This window comes from Arabidopsis lyrata, assembly GCF_000004255.2.
Source record: "Arabidopsis lyrata subsp. lyrata unplaced genomic scaffold ARALYscaffold_5, whole genome shotgun sequence".
In the NCBI taxonomy this organism is placed as follows: Eukaryota; Viridiplantae; Streptophyta; class Magnoliopsida; order Brassicales; family Brassicaceae; genus Arabidopsis; species Arabidopsis lyrata.
In genome coordinates, this window is record NW_003302551.1 from 5,776,048 (window position 1) to 5,798,159 (window position 22,112).

The 22,112-nt window shown below is 37.5% G+C and overlaps 1 protein-coding gene across 3 annotated transcripts; it reads right to left on the reverse strand.

Annotated features, from left to right (window-relative positions):
• Positions 1–9,467: 9,467 nt before the first annotated feature.
• Positions 9,468–11,593, reverse strand: LOC9313248. 3 transcript variants are annotated; one of them, XM_021025972.1, is made up of 7 exons: positions 11,530–11,593; positions 11,272–11,372; positions 10,521–10,722; positions 10,368–10,416; positions 10,078–10,289; positions 9,899–9,994; positions 9,468–9,819 (listed from the first exon to the last, which is right to left on the reverse strand). In XM_021025972.1, exons 2-7 carry the CDS (start codon positions 11,282–11,284, stop codon positions 9,624–9,626), a joined length of 768 nt encoding a protein of 255 aa, XP_020881631.1. In that variant the 5' UTR covers positions 11,285–11,372; positions 11,530–11,593; the 3' UTR covers positions 9,468–9,623. The 3 variants fall into 3 exon arrangements, with proteins under 3 accessions (XP_020881631.1, XP_020881629.1, XP_020881630.1); XM_021025970.1 differs by having other exon boundaries at positions 9,899–10,009; positions 11,530–11,592; XM_021025971.1 differs by lacking the exon at positions 11,530–11,593 and having other exon boundaries at positions 9,899–10,009; positions 11,272–11,516.
• Positions 11,594–22,112: the final 10,519 nt, after the last annotated feature.

The window sequence follows — 22,112 nt, forward strand, 5'->3', positions numbered from 1 at the left end:
CAACTAACTTATGTTCCCTTAACCGCTCTAGCACCGTTCTCAAATGATTTTGATGAGTTTCCCAATCCTTCGAATAGACAAGTATGTCATCGATGAAGATGATTACAAACTCGTCTAAGAATTCTCGAAAAACACCATTCATCATTTTCATAAAGGCCGCCGGTTCATTGGTTAGTCCGAATGGCATCACTACAAATTCATAGTGGCCATATCTCGTCCGGAAGGCCGTCTTCCGAATATCCAATGGATCTATCGGAATTTGGTGATATCCCGAGGCCAAGTCTATCTTTGAGAACCACTTTGCGCCTCCAAGTTGATCCAATAACTCGTCTATCCGGGGTAATGGATATTTGTTCTTTACCGTAACCTTATTCAATCCCTGATAGTCAATGCATAGCCTAAAGCTACCATCTTTTTTCTTTACGAACAAGACCGGTGCACCCCATGGTGAACTACTTGGTCTAATAAATCCTTTTTCCAACAACTCCTCTAATTGTTTCTTTAGCTCTGCCATTTCCGCCGGTGCCATCCGGTACGGAGCTTTAGATATCGCAGTTGTTCCCGCTTCTAGTTCAATCGTGAATGGGTCGGACCGGTCTGGTGGTAAACCACTCACAGCCTCAAACACATCTGAGAACTCGTTTGCGATCAGAATGTCTTTCAACTCCGCATTTACCCCAACTTCGTGGGTTGTGATTGTGGCTATGTATGCCTCACACCCTTTCTCGAGCATCCTTTCCGCTTGGATTGCCGAGATTACTAAACTTCCCGAAGTTGTCCTTATTCCTTGGAATTTCAACATTCCTTCCTCCCTCTCGAATTGAATCCGTCCTCGGTGGCAATCAATATGTGCCTTATACTTTCCCAACCAGTCCATACCCAAAATAACATCGTATTTCTTGAGTTAAACAACGATTAAGTCCGTAGGCATATTGACACCGTTGACTACAACCGAGATTTCCCGAACCACATCGGACGGATACATTGCTTGTCCGCCGGCGGCTCTAACCATTCCATATTCGGTGTTTGGTTCTTTCTTGAACCCACCTTTTTCAACCATCTCGGAACTCACAAAACAACGTGTAGCTCCAGAATCAAATAAGGTGTATGTTTCTACATCACCTATATACAAGGTCCCTACATATTCCCCTAGAATGCTGAGTACCCCAATCCGTTTATGCATGATGCGATGCAATTACGAATTAAATTAAGATCACAAGGACATACCAGTGATCGCCCTGAAGTTCCCGGCCTTGTTAGCATCCTCTGACAGTTCGTAAACTCGCGGTGCTATGGCCTGCCTCTTAGGCGGAGGTGGTAATCCATTTCCGCTCCGGTTTGCCCTTTGTGCGGCTTGCTTTTCCACTTCCAGCTTCGGACACTCCCTCTTAAAGTGTCCCGTCTTTCCCACAATGGTAACAAGTCCTTGGTTCTTCAGCGAGAACTTTTTGTTGCCCCGAATCCATCCTTGGACAGTTTTGAATCCCGTGGTCCTTACTTCCACACCGGCCACATGCACCAATGGCCTTCCAGCAAATCCCACCATGATTCTTTCCACAAGTCAAGCATTCTCCGCGCTTAGCACCCGACTTGGTGTCATCCGCCTTGTCCCATTTCCTCTTCTTATCCGCGGACTTGTTTGGTTGGCTAGAACGATTCGGAAGCTTCTCACGATTCATGAGTTTTTCTTCTTCAATTCCGATTTCGATCATAGCCGCCCTTTCCACCAATTCAGAGACCGAATTAAAGGTACGGATTAAGCAATGGTTACGGATCTCCACCCTTAACCCACGGATGAAACGACGCACTTGAGACTGCTCATCCTCGAGCTCTCTTCCCACGTATCGCCTAAGGCGATTAAACTCCTCATCGTATTCCCGCACCGTTCGGTTGCCTTGTATCAAATCCAAGTAGGCACACTCAAGCCTGTCCCATGCCTCTGGAGGGAAAAACTTCTTGTTAAACTCCTCCTCAAAGTCCGAAAAGGTTTGGATTTGATCACCCTTACGTTTCTCCACGGTCAACCACTAGTTGTGCGCGTCTCCTTCCAAGAAGTGAATCGCAATGTCCTTCCGGTAATCCTCCGGGCACCGAGTGGAGTTAAAGTTTCTTTTGAGCCGAGTCCTCCACTCATCTGCCACGATCGGGTCGGAACTCCCCGTGAAGTGACTTGTTCCTAACTTCGAGACGTGCTGGAGTAAACTCAAGTAGTCTCCCCTCTTCCTTGAAGAGTTCGTAGGTAGATTGACTTCGACAATCTCCACATCTACGTCCGCATCCGCGTCTGTCTTGTTCTCCTTCACTTGCACCACAGGATCCGGTACAAGTGCCTTAGTCAATGCGGTCATTTGTACCATCATAGCCTTCATCGTTTCCCATTGTTCTTGGGCCGATGGAAGTGCGTTCGGATTCTCCTTCCCATCCGTTGCACAACTGTTCTCCGGAGTTTGATGAACCGGAGACTTTTGTCCAGCCACAGGTCCGGCCGGATTTGTCCCATCAAGCGTTGCTTCGACACTTGTTTCCTTGGTAACTTGTGTCTCCTCGGCAACCAACGTCTCCTCCACGACGTCTTTACCCTTATCCTTCTTACTCTTTCCCGTTTTGTTGCTCTTACCCATCTGCGAAAAACTTCAAAGTTAGTTACGGTAACTCATAGTAAATCGCAAGAAAGTAAGAAACAACTACCGTGAGGACCCATAAGCCGATGAGTGGTGATTCCCAAAACCCGCACTAATGGTCCTAGAACCAAGCATGCTCTGATACCAACTTGAAAGACCCCGATCCGGACTGCCTAAGTCCGGAGAGGTTCTCTCCGACCAAATCACTAAGTGATCCGGTCCTTAGTCAAATTTTAGGGCCATTTCCTTAAGACAATCCGATTTACGATATTCTGAGATTCATTACTTAGAGTCAATATGCGATAATAGAGTAAACAAAGAATCGGATACTTTATTAGATATTTAAACGGATTCGATACAACTTATGAGTTTGCATATAAGCTATTACAAGTCATGTATTCGATCCTATTCTACCCGATTCATCACCACCCATCTTCCCGGCCTTAAGTCTCTCACGCCTAAGCCAAGTCCTTTCCACGATCACCATCCTTTCCTGAAAGTCAAAGAGGCATAAGTATCCGTTTTACTTATTATATGCAAGTCCATGCAATGCTCTCTAAGCCTTTTTAACCACCCGGAACGAAGAACAGATCGGAGAGTGGAAGTATGCGCATCAGTTCGGCCGATTCACGGTAGATCTTAATAGATCCGCCGATCCTCCGCCGAGCCGCATCCCCATTTCAGCCGATCCGCCATTCGAACCAAGTTTATGCATGATATGAATGATCACCCGATACTACAATATCACCCTAATTGTTCCGGACTTCTTCTAAGTCATTGGAACAATCCCTAGGCTAGATCGTACGTATCATATCTCCTTAGGTTCGGACACAAGGTCTAGAACCGTCTCACCTTCGATCGCACCGTGTCCGAATTCGCCCCGAACACCTTGTATTTATAGGGTTTTGTTTGGAAACCGTTTCTCCAACCGTTCTCTAGAAGGCGCCCATTCGGTCCATAACCGCCCGTTTGTAACCGTCATCCGTAACCGCCCAACCGTCCTTCCATAACCGCCCAACCGTCCAACCGTCGGACAGTTACCCGAGCTGGGCTGAGCTACCCGGCAGCTGGTCGAGCTAGCTGAGCTACTCGACAGTTACCCGAGCTTAGCTGAGCTACCCGAAAGTACTTCGAGCTTAGTTGAGCTATACGTGAGCTGGTTTGGCTACTTAGCGTGCATTATTCTCCTTCTTCGAGCTAATGGGCAGCTCCTATCTAGACTTGTCCGAGTTCCTCCTCCTTTTCTCGGACCAAGTCTCATCCGACGATCCTATTGAGGATCGCGGACGTTACAGTTTGCCAGGATGAATTGGTTAAAGCTAAGATGATTACCCAAGGGGCAAGAACTACATGATAGCAAGTGAATAATTAATCGGAGAGAGGGGCTGATTATAAAAGTTGAAAATGTTATGCTAAGTGTTTGGTGGATAAGTAAGTTCAGGTGAATGAGATCGATGTGCTTGAGGAAAGGTTACCCAAGGCATGATCAGACACCAAGATACGAGCCTTGTAGTCAAACGACTTAACATAACGAGGAAAAAGGTACTGATCTATTCGGAGAATGACCAAGATCAATGGAAGTTAGATCTCGTCGGAATTTGACAAAGATCTGGAAAGACTTGATCTATACGTTGAAAAGATCAAGGGGTATTGACCGAGTCCGGTAAAGGACCAAGGTCAGAAATTATTGACCGAGTCCGGTAAAAGACCAAGGTTAGAAATTATTAGTCCGGTAAAGGACCAAGGTCGGAAAAAGTGACCGAGTCCGGTGTGGACCAAGGTCGGGATAAGTGACCGAATCCGGTATGGACCAAGGTCGGGAAAATAAAGACCAAGTCGAAGAAAGACAATGGTCGGGAAATATTGACTAAGTCCAAGAAGGACCAAGGTCGGAAAATTGTTCTAGTCGGGATTAGACTAGACGGGAAACATTTGATCGAGTCCGAGAAAGGACCTAGATCGTTAAAATAGATCAAGTACAAGAGAGGACCAAGATCGGGAAATTTGATCAAGAGTCGGAAAAGACCAAGATCGGGAAACTTGATCAAACTTGGAAATAGATATTTGATCAAGTATGAAATCTAAAGTCTTGGGAAGACTAAAGATGGGAAAACGTTAAGGAGTAACGGAACTCTAACACCCGCCGAATTCGAGGACGAATTCATTTTAAGGGGGGTAGACTTGTAACGTCCGCGTCTCGCGATCCTAAAGGGGGCCGGTTTGTTTTAGGAAAAACTAGATCATGGTCGAGAAAGACCAATGAATAAGTTAACCCAAGGAAGGAATGAAACGTTTAAGTCATGAAAGGGGTAGATGACTTAGACGGTTTCGGGGTAATCTAGTGATCATGGAGAAATGATCACGGAAAGATTAGGAATGGCGAAGTCAAGGCCGAGAAACGGACCAAAAGACTTAGCCGGAAAGAACGGACAAAAGAGTCCGAGTTAATACAGCTAGGTGAGCTGGACAAGCTAGACAAACTAGCTAGCTCAGCTAGGTGAGCTAAACCAGCTGGAGGACTAGCTAGTTCAGCTAGGTGAGCTGACCGACAGCTCAACCGAGCTCGGTGAACTGACCGAGTACTGACCCAGCTTGGTGGTCCGGTCAGCTAACACTCGAGCTGGTGGACTGTGGTAGCTCGGGGATGAAGAGGTGTAAAGTCGAGCGGTTACCGACGAACGGTTACCGTTGGCCAAAGGGTGGATAAGGCCGAGCGGTTACGATCGGAAAGATGCAACCCTTCGGAAGGGTGTAAGGAACGGATGTGCTTCTTCGGGAAGGCACCCATTCGGCCCTATATAAGGGGTGGACGTCCAAAGGACTTCACAACAATCCACACACACTTTACAATCAAAAACCCAATCCGAAAATAGTCCTAAACACGCCATGAAGTTGTTGGTCGGAAAGGGGGTGCGGCTCGGCGAGTATCTTCGGAATCGGAACGGATTCCCGGAGCGTCGACCGAACTGATGCGCATGCTACCTCCCGATCCAACGGTTCGATGGAATGTTTGGATGGTTTGATCGGAACGATCATCGGAGAGACGGATCGGAACGGATGGATCGTTCGTCGGAGAGACGGGACGGATCGGGTAAGATGGTCGGGTCGACCGAATGATCAGATCGTGGTATCGATCGATGGAACGACAATTCGTCCGTTCTATGAATCATATCGTCGAGGAAAGGATACGAAAAGGAAATGGATCGACAAATCTAAGATTGTCAATATGGAAGTATTGACGAATCCAAAGATAGACCGATAGATGATATGGTTAACGGGAAGTTCATCAGGAAGGCGTATAAGGGAAAGGTGTTCGAGGAAGCACGAGGATAAGTGCAACCGAACACACCCAAGGGTCGCCCATGGATGCAATCTCACCGGTAAAGGGAGTAAGCACCGAGAATGGGTAAGTAACGGGGTTCACCATGTAAGGATCTAATATCGCGGCCGCCTTTATGTATCAATCGCCATGGCCAATGGTGAAACCGATTAGGAATCGGTAAGACCAGTGGTGACTCGACGGATAACCAACGGGAAACTCCACGGTGAGAACCGGTGGACAAAACGGATGTTGGACCCGCGAGCAAACCAAAGGCCGACGGACGAATGATTTCATGGGCTAGCCTACGATAAATCCGATGGATGAATCCACGGATCCTTGGGTGTGATAATGATATTGTTCGGATCGCATGGATAGATCGATAAGCCGAAGGCTTTACCGACTACCATGGACCGGACGGGTAAACGGTTAATAAACCGTAGGCGGTCGTAGTGATAAACGACCGGATCGGAAACATGGATGGTCTGATAAGCCGAGGGCTTGATCTTCCACCATGAAACCGAAGGAGAGTATGTTTGGAGGACAGATGGACCAATGAGCCAAGAGCTTGATTTGGCCACCGTGAACCAAGGAAAACGTACGATCCCCAATCTCTATCGTAGGGACTTAGACCAGTGGGGTTGGTTGGATGTATGGCTAAGTAACGTTAGAGATTGGTCCATCAATACATGATTGGTTAAGAATCGTTGTACGAATGGAATATGGAAACAAGAAGGCTAAGGGAAGGATCAATGGACGGATCGAAGAGGAATCAAATCCACATGTTGGCCAAGGTATGTAAACGAATCTAACTTATTCGTTAAGCTAGACGTTTAGGAATTGGCCGTTGAAATTAGGATAACGGAATATGCAATCGTTAGACTTAGAATGGTTAGCGAACAAATTGCATGTCTTGACCGAATAAAGGTTCGATCTAAGTCTTAAGGACAAAGACGATAAAATCGGTACAAGGGTTGGTTGGAATTAAACCAAGGATAGAAAGACTTCCGCTGGGTAATAAGAAAGCGATTATAGAATTAAGCCTCGTAAAGGCAATTCTATGTCAAATCGCGAAAAATATGGAGGTTCGGCCGGGAGGAGGCACGAACGTGCGTCAATGGTCACCGGACGCCGAGACGTCCGGGACGGGACGCTACACTCCTCCAAAACTAAAACATTTCTTATGGCAAATTGCTTCGGGATCCTTAGCAGTAACTTCAAAATTAGCACATCGTGGGATTCGGTGTTGATATGTTGTGTTTTTATCGGTTTTGAGTCTTTGTTTTCTTTCCTAGATCATATATTTTATAGAGTAAAAGTTTGTTTTTAGAGTCTTTTAGTCCTTTATCGAGTCTTTACAGGTTTTAGGTTGCTTCGGAGGAAAACGAGATGTTTTGGGATAAAAACACACATTTGGAGATGCAGTTTCGGTTAGAAGTATCAAACGTTTGGCCTCCGATGGAAGACTTACCACCGTTAGATCTTTCTGAAATTTTGACACAAGCTATATGACGATGTTAGCTTGAGTTTCCAAGTAATTTGAAGGAAATATAACGGTGCATTCAATAGTTATATCCGAATTAGTGAAGACAGGTCATTCTGGCGAGCATTTGAAGCAGTTGCAGAGCTGAAGACCAGAAGCTCCAGATCGATCGATCCACTTCCCTTACGGATGAGAAACGTTCCAGACACTGCTGGATCGATCGATCCTCCTTTGGATCGATCGATCCCTTCCCCAGACGTAGTTTTGGCCCAGATTTGACCCGAGTCACTCCAGATCCGACCCGGCTCGTCTCCTATTGTTTTAAAACCCTATGCTCAACTTTTGAGACATTATCTTGGATATTTTTCAGTTCTAAACTTAGTTCTTTGGTTTGTAAACAACTTTGGGCAAAGGAATCCATCCTCTTGACACTTGGAGAAGATTTCTAAATCCTTTCTTGTTATTTCTACAATTTTATCATGTTTTCTTCATTGATTTTTGTTATCTCTTTTTCTATGTGTGAGTAGTTCTCCAATTGGGTATTAGGGTTCCAATTAGGAGATTCAATGGATTAATGGATTGATTGTGTTAGGAATTCTCATTCTCTAGGTTCTTTGATTCACATGTTCTTAATGCTAGAATAGGATTGATCACCCTGTTGTAGATTCTAGGTTTTTCTATGCATCAAAAGTGTTCGATAGAATGCCTGAAAGAATGTGGATTGAGCAATGTATTTCTAGCCAACGAAAGTTGACGTTAGGACGCATTGTGAACTTAATGAACTTGTTTGGTAATGCGAATTTGACTAGGAAATTACATGCGAAAGTTTAGTAATCGAATAGTCAAATTTTAGTGATTAATGTCTTGAAAGAGAATTGGTTTAAATGTGTTCATGTTCGAGAACGGTTCTTAATTACTGAATTCCTGGTTTCATGTTTCCATTATTCATTGATCTCTGAAATACCCTAACGCCCAATATCTTTAAATCTTGAAGTTAAATCGTCTATTTTAATTGCATTTTTATTTACAATTCCGAAAACCCAAAACAAAACAATCTTTTAGCTTTAGCTAAGAACGAGTCTCGAAAATCTTTAGTGTACCATTGGTTCTTGTGGATCGACCCCGTATATACTACCTTGCGGTTAAGTGTATCGGGTAATTACTCGAGCAATCAGGTGTGATATTACATGTAAAAGATGTGAGATGGCAGAGGAAAAAATTAATCATGCTTTATTTGAGTGCTCACATTCTCAAAAAGTCTGGGAATTATCTGATATACCAATGGCATCAGGTAATTTTCCTCTTAGCTCGGAATTCTCTAATCTAGACTACCTATATTGGAGGCAACCACCTCCTATAGATGGAGGGGAAAAAACTTATTGTTATGCTTGGATTTTGTGGTTTATATGGAAAGATAGAAATAGAAAGGTTTTCAAAGGAATACAATCGGAACCCACAAATATTTTAAATCACGCTTTGAGTGAAAAATTAATGTGGGAAGAAGCTCAATTGGAACCGATGGAAAATAGCAATACTACGGATATTATGGAAAGCCCAGTCCAATCTATAAGATGTCGGATTGATGGATCTTGGAAATCCTCGGACCCAACTATGGGTATAGGATGGTGGTGTTTTCAAGGAACTGATCGAACTTTGTTGCTTGGTGCAAAATGCCTTCGGAGATCCTCCTCCTCCCTTCACTCGGAGTTGGAGGCTTTAATTTGGGCTATGAAGAACATCCTTTCAAGAAGGATTGATTGTCAGGCGTTTGAAACAGATTGTTCTGAGTTAGTCTCGATGGTACAGTCTCCTGAAGAATGGTCTGCGTTCTCCAATCTGCTAGATGATTTGGATTTGCTACGTGTTTCCTTTCCCCTCTTCTCGTTTTCCCTTATTTCTCGTTTATGCAATGTTAAGGCGGACTGCTTAGCCCGTTCTTCTAGACTTTTATTTTCTTATGTTACTTTTGTAAAATCTTCTCCTCCTAATTGGGCAACCAATCATGGAGTTGTTTTTTAATGAATGTGTGGTTGACAAAAAAAGAAAAAAAAAGTACATTGTACATATATATATATATGTGACATAGATTTATGCAGTCAAAACTATATACTAAAGCTTATTTTTCTGATTCCCTTAAGAATCTCTGATGGATATACACATCAAATTAAAACTATATTTTCTTCCACCAAAAATCTGATGATCACAGAGGAAGACAATGTAGTGGCTCGGGCAGGTTCGTTGGCATTTGTATTCCAACAACGTATCTCTGCGGATTAGGTCTTGTAATGGTCTTTGCGCGGTTATGAAACTTGCCGAGATGGTTTATCACGGAGAATCTTTCGAGGTCTTGGATTTCGAAGATGATGTCTAATATCGATGTAGTAGTCCTCTCCAAGCTGCATACACAATTTGAAAAAGAAAACGTATACTTAAGAAACATTAACATTTCAAGACAATTAACAAGCTGATTCATACCTCTGGAAGTCACTTTCAAGCTTATGAATTTTCTCCATGGAAGCATTAACGAGTGAAGAAAACTGTTGATCACTAGCTGTCTTCGAAGTTTGACGACTGGACAAAACATGTCTTTAGGGAAGTTAGCAAGTCATAAGAAACAGAGATAAATTTACATCTAAAGTCATATTGGAACTCACTTTCTGCTCTTCTCCAAATCCGATCGACATTTGAGAGAACATGAATCAGCGAGGGTCAATCTTGACATAAAGTAAAGCACGATTTCGTAGTTGAGAGCTGCGTTTTCGCCCAAGAAAACAAACGCTGGTGCTGGTTGGAGAAGCTGTTGCATAAGATGTGTGGATAAAACAAGCCTCCTCTCTGAAGGAGATTTCGCCTCATTTGGACCGACCTTATCATCGACGACAGTACCAATAAAAAAGTCAAATATCTGTTTATTTAAAGATAAGATATATAAGAGTATTGGTACCTTCTCACATAGCATATTTGTCGCAAGGCTCCACTCTTTTTCTGAAATACTATAGAGAGCAAATGTTTATACGTTAAATATTGTTAAAAACGATATTTCCTCTTCTAGAATGTGTTATTAGAATTACTGTAGAAGACTATCCGAGGAAATGACCTGATGCTGTGACATAATTCTGAACCTTGCAGATATACTTTGTGCCATGGTGACTGTAGAAAAATTGAACTTTTGCGCTTTTTCGGTCTTGAAGCAACCAAGTTTTGGTTTAAAATGTTTGATTTGGTCAATCCAGAGTTAGACTTCCAAGCATAGTTGTACATGCCCTGCTTTTTCGGATCATTGTCCGCCTTCGAATACCCTGCATTACACGATAAATGGCCAACAATTACAGAATTTTGGTGGATATTGTCAAATCTTCTAAAGAACATTTCATAATCCTTAATGTTTTCATTCCAACGAGAGAGTATCTTCTACATTAGCATGTTTTTTTTCCATCTAGGATCACTGTTTGGTCACATTACTGAAACTCATCAACAAGTATATTTATGTCAATGCACTTTTGCATCTCAATGTCACCAAAATTTAAACATATATAGATATATATACACATAGAAAGCTTCCGATATTTCCTTCTGATTTACAAGATAGTTTTTTTTTTTTTTCCAACATTTATGAGATAGTTTAAAACCCAAATAGAACAAAATAAACATTAAAAAAATGCTTTATTACTCAAATAGTGAATGCATGCAAAATTGAGAAGACGATTATTTTATTTTTTTAAACATCTGAAAAAAAAAACAGACAATCAGAGTCCAAAACAGAGATTTTATAGAATTGAGAGAAATTAAAGAAATAAACAACAATAGCAAGTAACAATACGATATCTAGAAAAGGCAGTGATATTTACCTATGAAGGGCATGATTATACTTTCTTAAAACTTGGTGAAACTTCAGTTTCTTTCACTCATATTTTTTCTGGGAAAGTTGAGAGAGAAAGTCTTGTTACTTCTGCAAGAAAATTAAGCATTTGAGATTGCATGCAATAATTATGAAAACGAAATTATATGAACATGCAAAGAATTTTCACATCTGAAAACAGACAACAGAGTCTGGAAAGTGACAAATTTAGAGGAAAAAAAAAGAAAAAAATTTCGAGTGAGATTACCAAGAAGAGACGATCAAGAGAGGAGGTTTGGGGAAAATGTAGAGGAGCTTAGCGAATGGACGGTTGGTCCACTAAAGCCTAACTATATATATGGGCTCTAACCCAACTGTAGTCCAACACATTTCAACAAATGAAATTGAATTTAAAAGAAATATTTCAAATTAACAAAATTTTTTTTATTTTTTTTGTTTAGCTTATACTCAATCATATGCACACAACTGTGGGGCAAAAATTTTAGATTTTTTTTGAATTTCTTAGACACACGAATTTAGATTTTCGTAATCCGGATGCATATACGATATAACACGGATTTTACTGGTTTTAACCGTGATATACGTGTTAGTTTTAGAGTCTTTTTGTTGTTTCCAGTGTCTTTTTGAGTATTTTCAAGTTTTTACATGTTCGGGACGAAATTGGAGAAAATGAATCATTCTGGAGCTAAATCGAAGATTTGGAGCTGAAGAGACGAATTCGGTTCGAACCAAGGCATGAGTGTCGACCGACACCCTTGGTGTCGCTCGACACCAAACACGGCCCAGCAAGAAGTCTCGACGGTTTAGAGTTTTAAAGCCCGCAGAATTTACCCAGAAGACTTCCCTATTTGCAATTATAGTCCCTGCACGTTTTTGAGACTTTATATATAGTTTTTAGGGTATTTCTATTTCATTATCTTGTCTTTTGCTTCTATAAGTCTCTGTGCTTGAACCCTTTGGAAGATAATTGGAGAGAGCAACTTTTCAGAGATTCAATACCTTGTTAGAGAGAAGATTTATTCTAAACTCTTCTCTTCTTTTAATTTCTTATTCTACAATTTATTCAACATGTTTTCTGTTTCATTAATCATGTCTGAGTAATCTCCCTGTTAGGTTTAGGGATTCTCAATAGGGATTTAGATGAACTAGTAAATCAATTATCTGTTAGGATTAATCCATAGAGTTCGTCATCTAGGTTGTTCTTAATGCTTGTTATAGAGTAGCTAACTAGAACCTGATCTTAGGATAATAGGTATTTGATCCGAGAGGGCACGTGTTACTGGAACTACTTTAGATGAGCCTGGTTTATAGGTGTGTAATAAGAATCGGCCTATCTACTAAGGTGAACTTATCAAACCTGAATTTAATGCTAGTCTAGATCTAGAAATTCGCATCGAGAGGTGGAATTACTGATATTAGGCTTGTTAGTTATCGCATCGAGAGGTGGTTAGCTATTCATTAGTGATTTGAGTTCAAGAACGGTTCATTAAATAATCCTAATCAACTTGCTAGATTTACTAATAGTTTATTTCCTGAGAATTTTCCTAAACCTGACGCTTTAATCCATTGATCTTTTCACCTGATAATATTGCCTGCTCGTGTTTTATTTTAATTTTAATTATTCTGTGTAGCATAATTTTGAGACTTATAACTTATTGTGTGAACAAAAGAACTTTGTGGAATTCGACCCTTAAGTACTGCAATAGATCTCTTATTCGAGAGACTAGGCTTTAGGAGTTAATTTGACTCATATCAATATACTCAATCATATGCATATGTTCATGTCATATTTGACCTCAACAACACTAACAAAAAATATAAATAAATTATTCAAAATAATAATAATAATTTTTTTACAATTTTTGAATTTTCTAATCATGATTTAAGCTCTTAAATTCAATTAAAGAAACATGTTTTCACATTAAGAGAGATCAGTTAATTTTTAAAGAAAAAAAAATACATGTGTTACATATTCAAAAATTATAAACACAATAATATATTTTACATAATTATTTTAAAGGATATAATGATTTATAAAAAGTTTATAATTGGAGGAAGAAAAAAAGAGCCTTATATCAATCCAGTATTCCTTTGCTACTTAAAGCCCACATTTTTCGAAACTAGTATGAGTCTTGTTCAAATCTCTTGATTCACGGATTCATATTTGATTCTAGTTACATTGTGTTAAATGTGTATCAAATTACAAAATTTAATGTAAGATGATATTTCTATGAATATTTGTGCAATTTGTGTTTACTGGTTTTTAGTTACTACAAGGTAAAATATATATATTTGATTAAATTATTATAAACTTTTAATACATTTGAAAATAATAATAAGGTTGTTGTGTTTGGCTTTATCATACAAAATTCATAAATTTGTAAATTTAGATTGTTGACGAATTAACAATATTTTTTCATCTTATTTTATAAGCAGAAGATTATTAAAATTCGTTTTCTGGATTTTTTATTATTATATTTGTTTTGTAGATTTTTTTTTTTGTTGATATGTGAAATTTATTGCTCAACAATAAAAGGATTGTGCATGATAAATAAAAAAGAAATTTTCACCAAAGGGACAGTTTTGAATATTTGTCTCACGTTTTGACAAACTGAAATTTAGTTTTCAGGAATTGACAATTAAGCCAGATTCTGACCAAAATACCCCTAATGAAAGAAATCAAACAGCACAGTAGCTCCTGGTTTAGTTTCTTTTCGTTTGGTTTGCTGTTTGGTTTTAAATTAATTAAAAAAAAAATACAAAGAAAACAAAGAAGAAGAACGAGAGAGAGAGAGACAGACAGAGAGATTCGAGAGAGAAGTCAAATTTCTGTTCGAAATTCATTCATCCATCTTCGTCTTTCGAAATCTCCGTTTCAATTGTTCTGCAACTTGATTTGAGACATCTCATTCAAGTCTAATATCCGGCGAAGAGCAAGTTACTGATTATCCGACGAAGAGGTTAATTTCTGGAGAGTCATTGATTTTGCTTCATTATCAAGTAGAGAGATTAAAGTTAAATAGATTAAGAGATTTCCAGCGAATTGGGAAAAATGATAGAGAATGGTTAGAAAGCAATTGTTCTTCCGACGTAATTGACTTAACGTAACCATCGAACAATGAAACAAAACTCAAACTCTTTAGTTTTTCAAACTTAAAATATACTAGATTTACAAGATTTGTATGTAAAAAACATTCAAAACGTTAAAAAAATGAGATTATGAGATAAAGATTAATGACGGCTGCATATTTAGGGTTGCAGAAGTAGATACTCATGTGGAAGATGACTGCACAATTACAATTATACCCTTCAGCGAATTTCTTTTGTGTACGTATATACAATTTACGGTGTACGTTGGTTTGATTATGTGGACGTGTTAATATTGTACGTTAATTACGTACATGTGAAGTAGTATACGTACATGTGTCGAATAATCAACTTTAATTACGTAAACCAATGGGGCTTTATAAATCACGTACACGTTAATTAGTATACGTACATCTTTCTAATAATCAACTGAATTTTTATGCTAGCCCCACAGTAAGTTGAGTGTCACCAACATTCCTGACATATCATATCTCATATTTCTCAACAAAAAAAGCAATCCACTTGTTGTAATATAATTTTCGTCATTACCTTTACTATTGTTCATAGTCGTCATCTTTATCGTCCTCTTTCTTCTCTTCGTCATCCTCATCTTCTTTCTTTTCATCCTCTTTATTGCCCTCTATTTTTTCTTCCTCATCTACTTCTTCATTGTTTTCACCTCCGACCCATGGTTAGTTTCATCAGTAAAGTTATCCATCATGCACACACTATTCACACTTTCTTTAACGGGTTGGAAAAACGATACAATTTACACTTAGATCGCTACTATGAATAAAAAGAATGTTCCAAGCTCACTTTTTTGTGATAGTTTTATTTATCTCCTGGCAAGACCCTACACATGGTGGTAATAACACCATTCTCTCTGTAATGATCACTACCTCGTTTCTCACGTACACAGTATTACATGTTTACGTACATAGTCTTCAATAGATGTACTTGTGATTTTAAAACATTCTGAATTCTTGACAACCTTTGCAGACAAATGCCACCGACAATTATCATCCACACAAGCCATCTCCAATCTTCTAGGATCAGACCGAGTTTGCTTGTAGCAAAAGCAAACTTTGAGTGCAAGATAAGCCATAGTTTGTTGTATGACTTGCCTGTTCATAAACACACTAGCCACATACAATGTCTCACCAGTCGTACTAATTTCAACTTCTGTAGAATCACATCGAACTTTGGCTAAATCATCAAAGACTGGAGCAGCATCATTATCGAGAATCTCCGGCTCTCCACTATGTAATAAAGAAAATCCATTATACATTTCGTAAGACTCAACCGAGGGTTGTATACGGAGATCAGTTTCATTTAAGACACCAGTTTCTGAACCTCCGATATCCAAATCCACACCAATCTCTCCATTGACTTCGTCTCTACCATTAACATCGGTATCCGTATACGTAACAAATTCACCTTCGCATCCTGTGTCTCGTACACATTCTCTAGTGTACGTACATTGGAGCAATCCTTGTTGATACGTCCGGGTTGAATTCATAGTTAGCTGAGTGTCACCCAAATTCGCACTGGTTTCTCCTGTACGTACACGTTGACTTGTGGTCGTACACTCTGCCAATAGACGACTGAATTCCCCTGCCGGTTCCACGGTCGGTGGAATGTCACAGACGTCCTCGTCAACATGGCCAACTCCATATTCTTCTACAATCAAATCATTCCACTTGTTGAAATCGTAATCTTCACCACTACCTTCACTGCCGTCTATAGTAGGGTCGAGAGTACTTCCCGCACTATAGCCACCACTGACATCGTCATCTTTTTCAATGTTTTCGTCGCTGTCATTCAATTCTTCCCCATCCACCTCTTCGTTCTCCTCATCCTCTGCATCTTCATTTGTTTTTTCATCCTGTACGTCAGTTTGCTCATCTACATCCGCATTAGTGGCATCTACAGTTCTACTGAAAGACACAAACAAGTTGACACTTGGATCCCCAACATGAATCAGAAAGAATGTATCCAAGCTCATTTGATTGTCAATGTAGACAGGAGGGCGTGTACGTTCTATCATAGTTGACATATTTCCCGGCATCCAGTAACTAATTATTGGCTGCCATTTTTTGTACTTCAAATTGAAAACCTCACATAATGTAGGTGTCAAATCCGTGTACGTCATGTTTTCCCTAACACGTACACACCGACCATAGCTTCCTTTCTCAGGTTCAAATTTCCATTTTTCTTCTGTCATTATCCAATCACCAACCATAATAAATACTGGAATCTCCATTAACATCCTGCATCATAAATTCAGGAGAACCCCATTAAATGCAACTGAGAACAACTTTTATACCTCCAACTAAAAAAAGACTTTGCAACTACACACTTAATGCACATTGAATCTCGTCATTTAATATTTACTACAGAACAAATATAGAATCAAGAGAGGAATAAATTCAATTTCTTGAAGTTTTGTATCCAAATCAATTTTGTTTTCATTGAAAGTGTATGTAATCACTAAAATTTATATTTACAACTTCATTACTTACCACAACCACTGCTTTCTCGCCGGAAAACTTTGTTAAACAACAAGATCAAAATGGCCGTAAATAACAAGATCAAAATGGCGTCAATCTCATTCCTTCATAGATATTTAGGGGAAGTTTATGTTTTTTCTTAGTTCTCTTTACAAAATCTAAACAGTGTACGATTTTATGATTTAAGAGGATTAAAATAAGATGTAATGATGAGTTTGCATTAATTATAGTTGGAATGAGTCATGTCTCAACTTTTTCAGCATTTAAACCATTTGTGACACCATATTTTATATGCTTTTATTCGTTCGGTGTACACTGTACATCCGACGGAAATATTAAAAAACTAATCAACTGTAGCTAACGAGATACTGTGTACGTAACCAACTCGCCTGATGATTTCGTTCGCTGTAACTGTACACCGGTTCGGCTAGAAGGGCATTTTCGTCTGAAATTGACATAATTGTCAAATGGTGAAAGCCTTTCCCCACTTTGTCAAAACCTGAAAGAAAAACATAAAACATGGGCATGGCCCGTAATTAACCCTAAATAAAATCAAGAATTGGCAGTAGCTTAAACATTTGAACAGTATATCAATCTTACTTCAAACCATCGGCGAAGTAAACCTTCAAATTTATGTGGAGCTTTGTATCGAAGAGAGGAGATACGGTTTCACATGACCCTATCAATGAGTCGAGTCAGGACTGCTGAGTCCGACAAGCCACTGTATTGACGTCGTGAGTTCCGTTCTCGCCAAAACATTTAAGAATGGAGTCCATTATGCAATGTGAGGAGTGGATCAAATGATTTAATGTATCTGACCAGTCTGGTGTTATGGATGATCCAAGAAGATTTCCACACAACCTTGTCCAAATAATGAATATGTAGGGACAAGCGAAGTATAGGTAATCTCTCGTCTTACGGGACCTCCTTGTTTTTCATCATTACCAAGTAGTTCATTGAAATCTCCAACTATTATCCAAGGGTCTCTTCTATTACTTGTAGTTCTTTCTAATCATTCCCACAACTCATTACGGTGACTCAGATTGGGATGCCCATACACAAAGGAGAAGTAGAAACCACTTCCATTGCATTTGACATAACAATCTACAAGATTTGCGGAATGAAAATAAACAGATATATCTACAGACTACTTCCAATACATAGCTAATGGTACAGATATATCTTAGACCAACTAGTGGTACAAAAACATGAGTGAAGAGACCTAATTCACCACCCACATCCCTTACTTTTTTTTTTTTTTTTTTTTTTTTTTTTTTAAAAAAAATTATTATTTCGAAATCTCAATTGGGCCAGACCTTTGGCCCATACAAATTTGGATCAGTTACAAAACAGAGATCTGAAAATGACGCCGGAAAACTTAAAACGGAGGCTCGGATCTTGTTGATTACCGGTAGCAGAAAGTCAGTAGCATTAGATCTGGCGAATTCAAGGTTCATGGCTTTGCGACATAGAAGGAGGATTGAAACACACCGTTGAAAGAATTCGGTTTCCGACGAATCATCCTCACCGCCGACTCGCCAATCCCGCTACAAACCTCCCAGAAAACTCGACTCTCCGACTGACCGGCTCCACGTCGATAGATCCTGACCGAGCAATCTGTCGCACTAGGACCAAACCCCTCCAATCCAGTTCCGAACATCTTCAAACCTGCAGAACAAAAAAACTTTCGATCCGGTCCGGTGGATGCGAAACCGCAAGCATCCCGACTCTGTAACCTGCGATAGCCCTCTAAGATCTAAGATCTGCAGCTAACCACCAGACAAAACAAGTCACTGCCTAGACTCAGGTTGTCCTCATTGTGGAATAGGTGGATTAGGGCCTACCGCGCCTCCATATGATGTTGCCACACAAGTTGTTGTGATACCAAACTCCCTTGAAGGTCTTATTGTTTATAATAGATTAAAATATGTATTATTAGGAAAGAAAAGTGTTTGATAGGAAAGATAGTATAATTAAATAAATAAAAGTAAAAATGTCGAAAATATTTGTGAGCTTGACACATAAGCATCAATGACTCTTTTAATATATAGAAGATGTTTATTATGTTTGATTATCTTTATTTTTATTTTATATTTCTATTCTATTTCAATCTACATTCTTTTGTTATTGTCAAACTCACTCTTTCTTGTGATTTTCTTATACGATTATTTAAACCTGTATGAATCTCCAAAATCTCATGTTCTACAATATTGGTACGATTCATGTTCAATTTTGATTACATCGTATTTAATTTTATTTATATTATAATAATTAAAATAATTCTGATATATAATCATACGTCGATTATACTAATCAGTGAGATTAAGATTTGATTTTGATAATGATTGTATTAATCTTCGATTTTGATAACATATTACTCCTTCCGTTTATAAATAAGTATCGTTTAAGGTTTTGACTTTTGCCACACATATTAAAAAAAAACATTACTATTTTGACTACATTGTATTTAAATGCTATTCAAATTATAATATCTAATGTGATTTAGATTATGATCGGTAATGTGATTATGATATTCAGTGTAATTATAATTTAACTAGATTTTGTACCTGCGCGTTGCGCGGGATTTTAATCTAAAATCTCTTCTATTAATATAAAACTTTCAACATAAAATATAATCAATGAAATTTAAAAGATAAATATTTGAACATAAATTAATAAGTGAATATATAATGAGACTTATGGCAAAACAAAAAAAATTTAAACCTTCTTAGTAAATTTTTTTAAAAAACAATTTTGGGCCTTTTTTTTTTAAGAAATTTTATGAAACTAATGTTGGACCCTTGGCATTTGCCTACCTTGCCTAGGGGTAGAGACGGGCCTGTTGTCGACGATAATCTTTCCTTAACAAATAAATGGTTTGAAATATATCACGTGGTAACAAATATTACTTAAGAAATTCTCGAGAAGAGTAAACTGTATCGACGACCATCTAATGATCCTTTATCTTATCTCCAAAAGAGTTTCTTTCTTATTCAAATTCCATGAAGACATTTCTTTAAAAGTTTTGACGTTAATTAATCGATTGTTGACCTAATTGTAAATATTATTTATGATTAAATGTTGATGTGAATATAACATCATCATTCCATATAAAATGCGAATATACTAAGTTTCATGAACATTATTTGGAGTAAAAGTACATCTATAATACCATGTTGCTAAGACAACTTTAGCGAGCTTGTTTTACCCATCAAAGCAAGTGCAGCGTGCCATAAGAGAATTCTCGACTAAGTCATCAATGTGTCTATCTTATCTTACTTTTCATGGTTACATGGCCAAACGTTTAAGTCCAACTTTGAATCTAATAATCTGTTTAATAATATATGTCATGTATTTTCCTAAGAACCCATTCGTTTTACACAATGAATGAGATCTCAAAGATTTTACCTTACTCATGTGCATTATCTTTCTAAGATTTAGATATTTATTATCAAACACTTTTAACTACCAATTCTTTCGTCATCTTTTATGATAAACTTGTTGCCTCTTGACATCTACTTTTTTTTCACCTTCTATTCACTCACATATAATATATATTGGAGTGTAAATTGATTTTTAAGACATATCATAACTATTTTCTCCTTAATTCTTATCTTTCAATACTCAATTTTCTTGGATTAAAAGCATTTGATATAATTGATAAAATATCAAACTTGTTTTACTTTTTGATCATCTTATAAAGTTGTAGTTTCACTTGAAAATATGCTATACAAATTACATATCACTTTTTAATGGCTTTCATAACATTTTTTTGTATATTTTGTTGAAGAACTCATGAATAATCTAATAATTAATTATTTACTTTTTTAAAGATAGATGATAATGTTTTTAAATTTTCAAGATATCCTTTTTTATAATTTCACAAGAGAAAGTGTGACTCTTACAATATCTTCGTCTTAAATTATAAATTTACGTTGAATTTAATAATTTTTTTTTTCTTGAAGTAAAACTTTAATGATAAATAAAAATATGTAGTATATTGTTCTTAGAAACTAATGTTTTACTTTAAATTTCATTTTTTGGTTAAAATTTTACATGTAGATTTAGTTTTATTCTACCATGTATTTAAATTTACTTCCATTCTAAAACTTATTTACACATTTAAAATTTGAAGTATGATCATTTTTAATTTTTATATGTTGAAAGTTGAATTATATTATTACTACTAATAAAATTTAATAGTATTATTTTTATTATTTTAATATCTAATGTATTTTATATAATTCGTTTTTTATTTATTTATATTTTTTATTAATTATAAGTAACATAAATATGCACTGAATGAATGTTTTAAATTTATTTTAATGTAAAATAAATAGTACTCAATGCTTAGGTGGATATGCTAGATGGAGAGAAGACTCTCCTATTATATATATAGATTATGATAATCTACAACGTGTTAATGATGACAAATTTTTTCTCAACATATCGGTTTTCAAGTGAAAGATGAGAAGGTCAACAACACCTTGTTGCTAGGTATCCAACAACATCCTCAACAAAAAAAACTTTAATGGATATATTCGCAGTCTCCTTAACAAAGTTTTCCATCAAAGAAAGTAAAGCTTCCAAACACCGTGATATCAGTATTGGCTAAGACTGGATGAACAAGATAATATGCTTTTAAACTATATTAATTTAATGCAAAACTCAAAATTTTAAACATTTTAGCTACAAAACTAAACCATAAAAATGTAATGTTGCGACAAGTAATACATGAAAAGCAATGATGTCAGACATTATTGAACTGAAAACTTTCATTGTTTTCTTATTACATAATGTTTAATCCTTTAATGTTATTGAAATTATAAAATTTAATGCAATTCAGATTACGATAGGTAATGCGATTATGATATTCAATACGATTCCGACTCAATTTTAGTATTCTACAATCATGATAATGATGCATTCATATTTGATTTTGATTATGTATTATGATATTTTGATTCAAATATGATATATTGATATTACTAGGCCTTGAATGGCTGTAGATTTAAAAGCAGTTTTTGGTTTTTGATTTTGCATGCAAAAACCAGAATTATCCATTCATGATTTTAATAAAAGTAGAATTTCTAGAAAAATAAAGAAATCAGATTTTAAGAGATTTTACATCTACTTTTCTGGAGTCCAAAAACTAAAATTTATGGGTTTTATAACAAAAATTACATGACATTTGTTTCTTAATGTTTTAAACACAAAAAAAAAAAAACTAAAA

What these genes read in the sequence shown, in the direction of transcription:
- LOC9313248 (XM_021025970.1), bottom strand. An exon ending in GAATTATGTCACAGCATCAG is followed by an intron (nt 10,417 to 10,520) that starts GTCATTTCCTCG and finishes TGCTCTCTATAG; the next exon opens with TATTTCAGAAAAAGAGTGGA. An exon ending in CAAATATGCTATGTGAGAAG is followed by an intron (nt 10,290 to 10,367) that starts GTACCAATACTC and finishes GTCGATGATAAG; the next exon opens with GTCGGTCCAAATGAGGCGAA.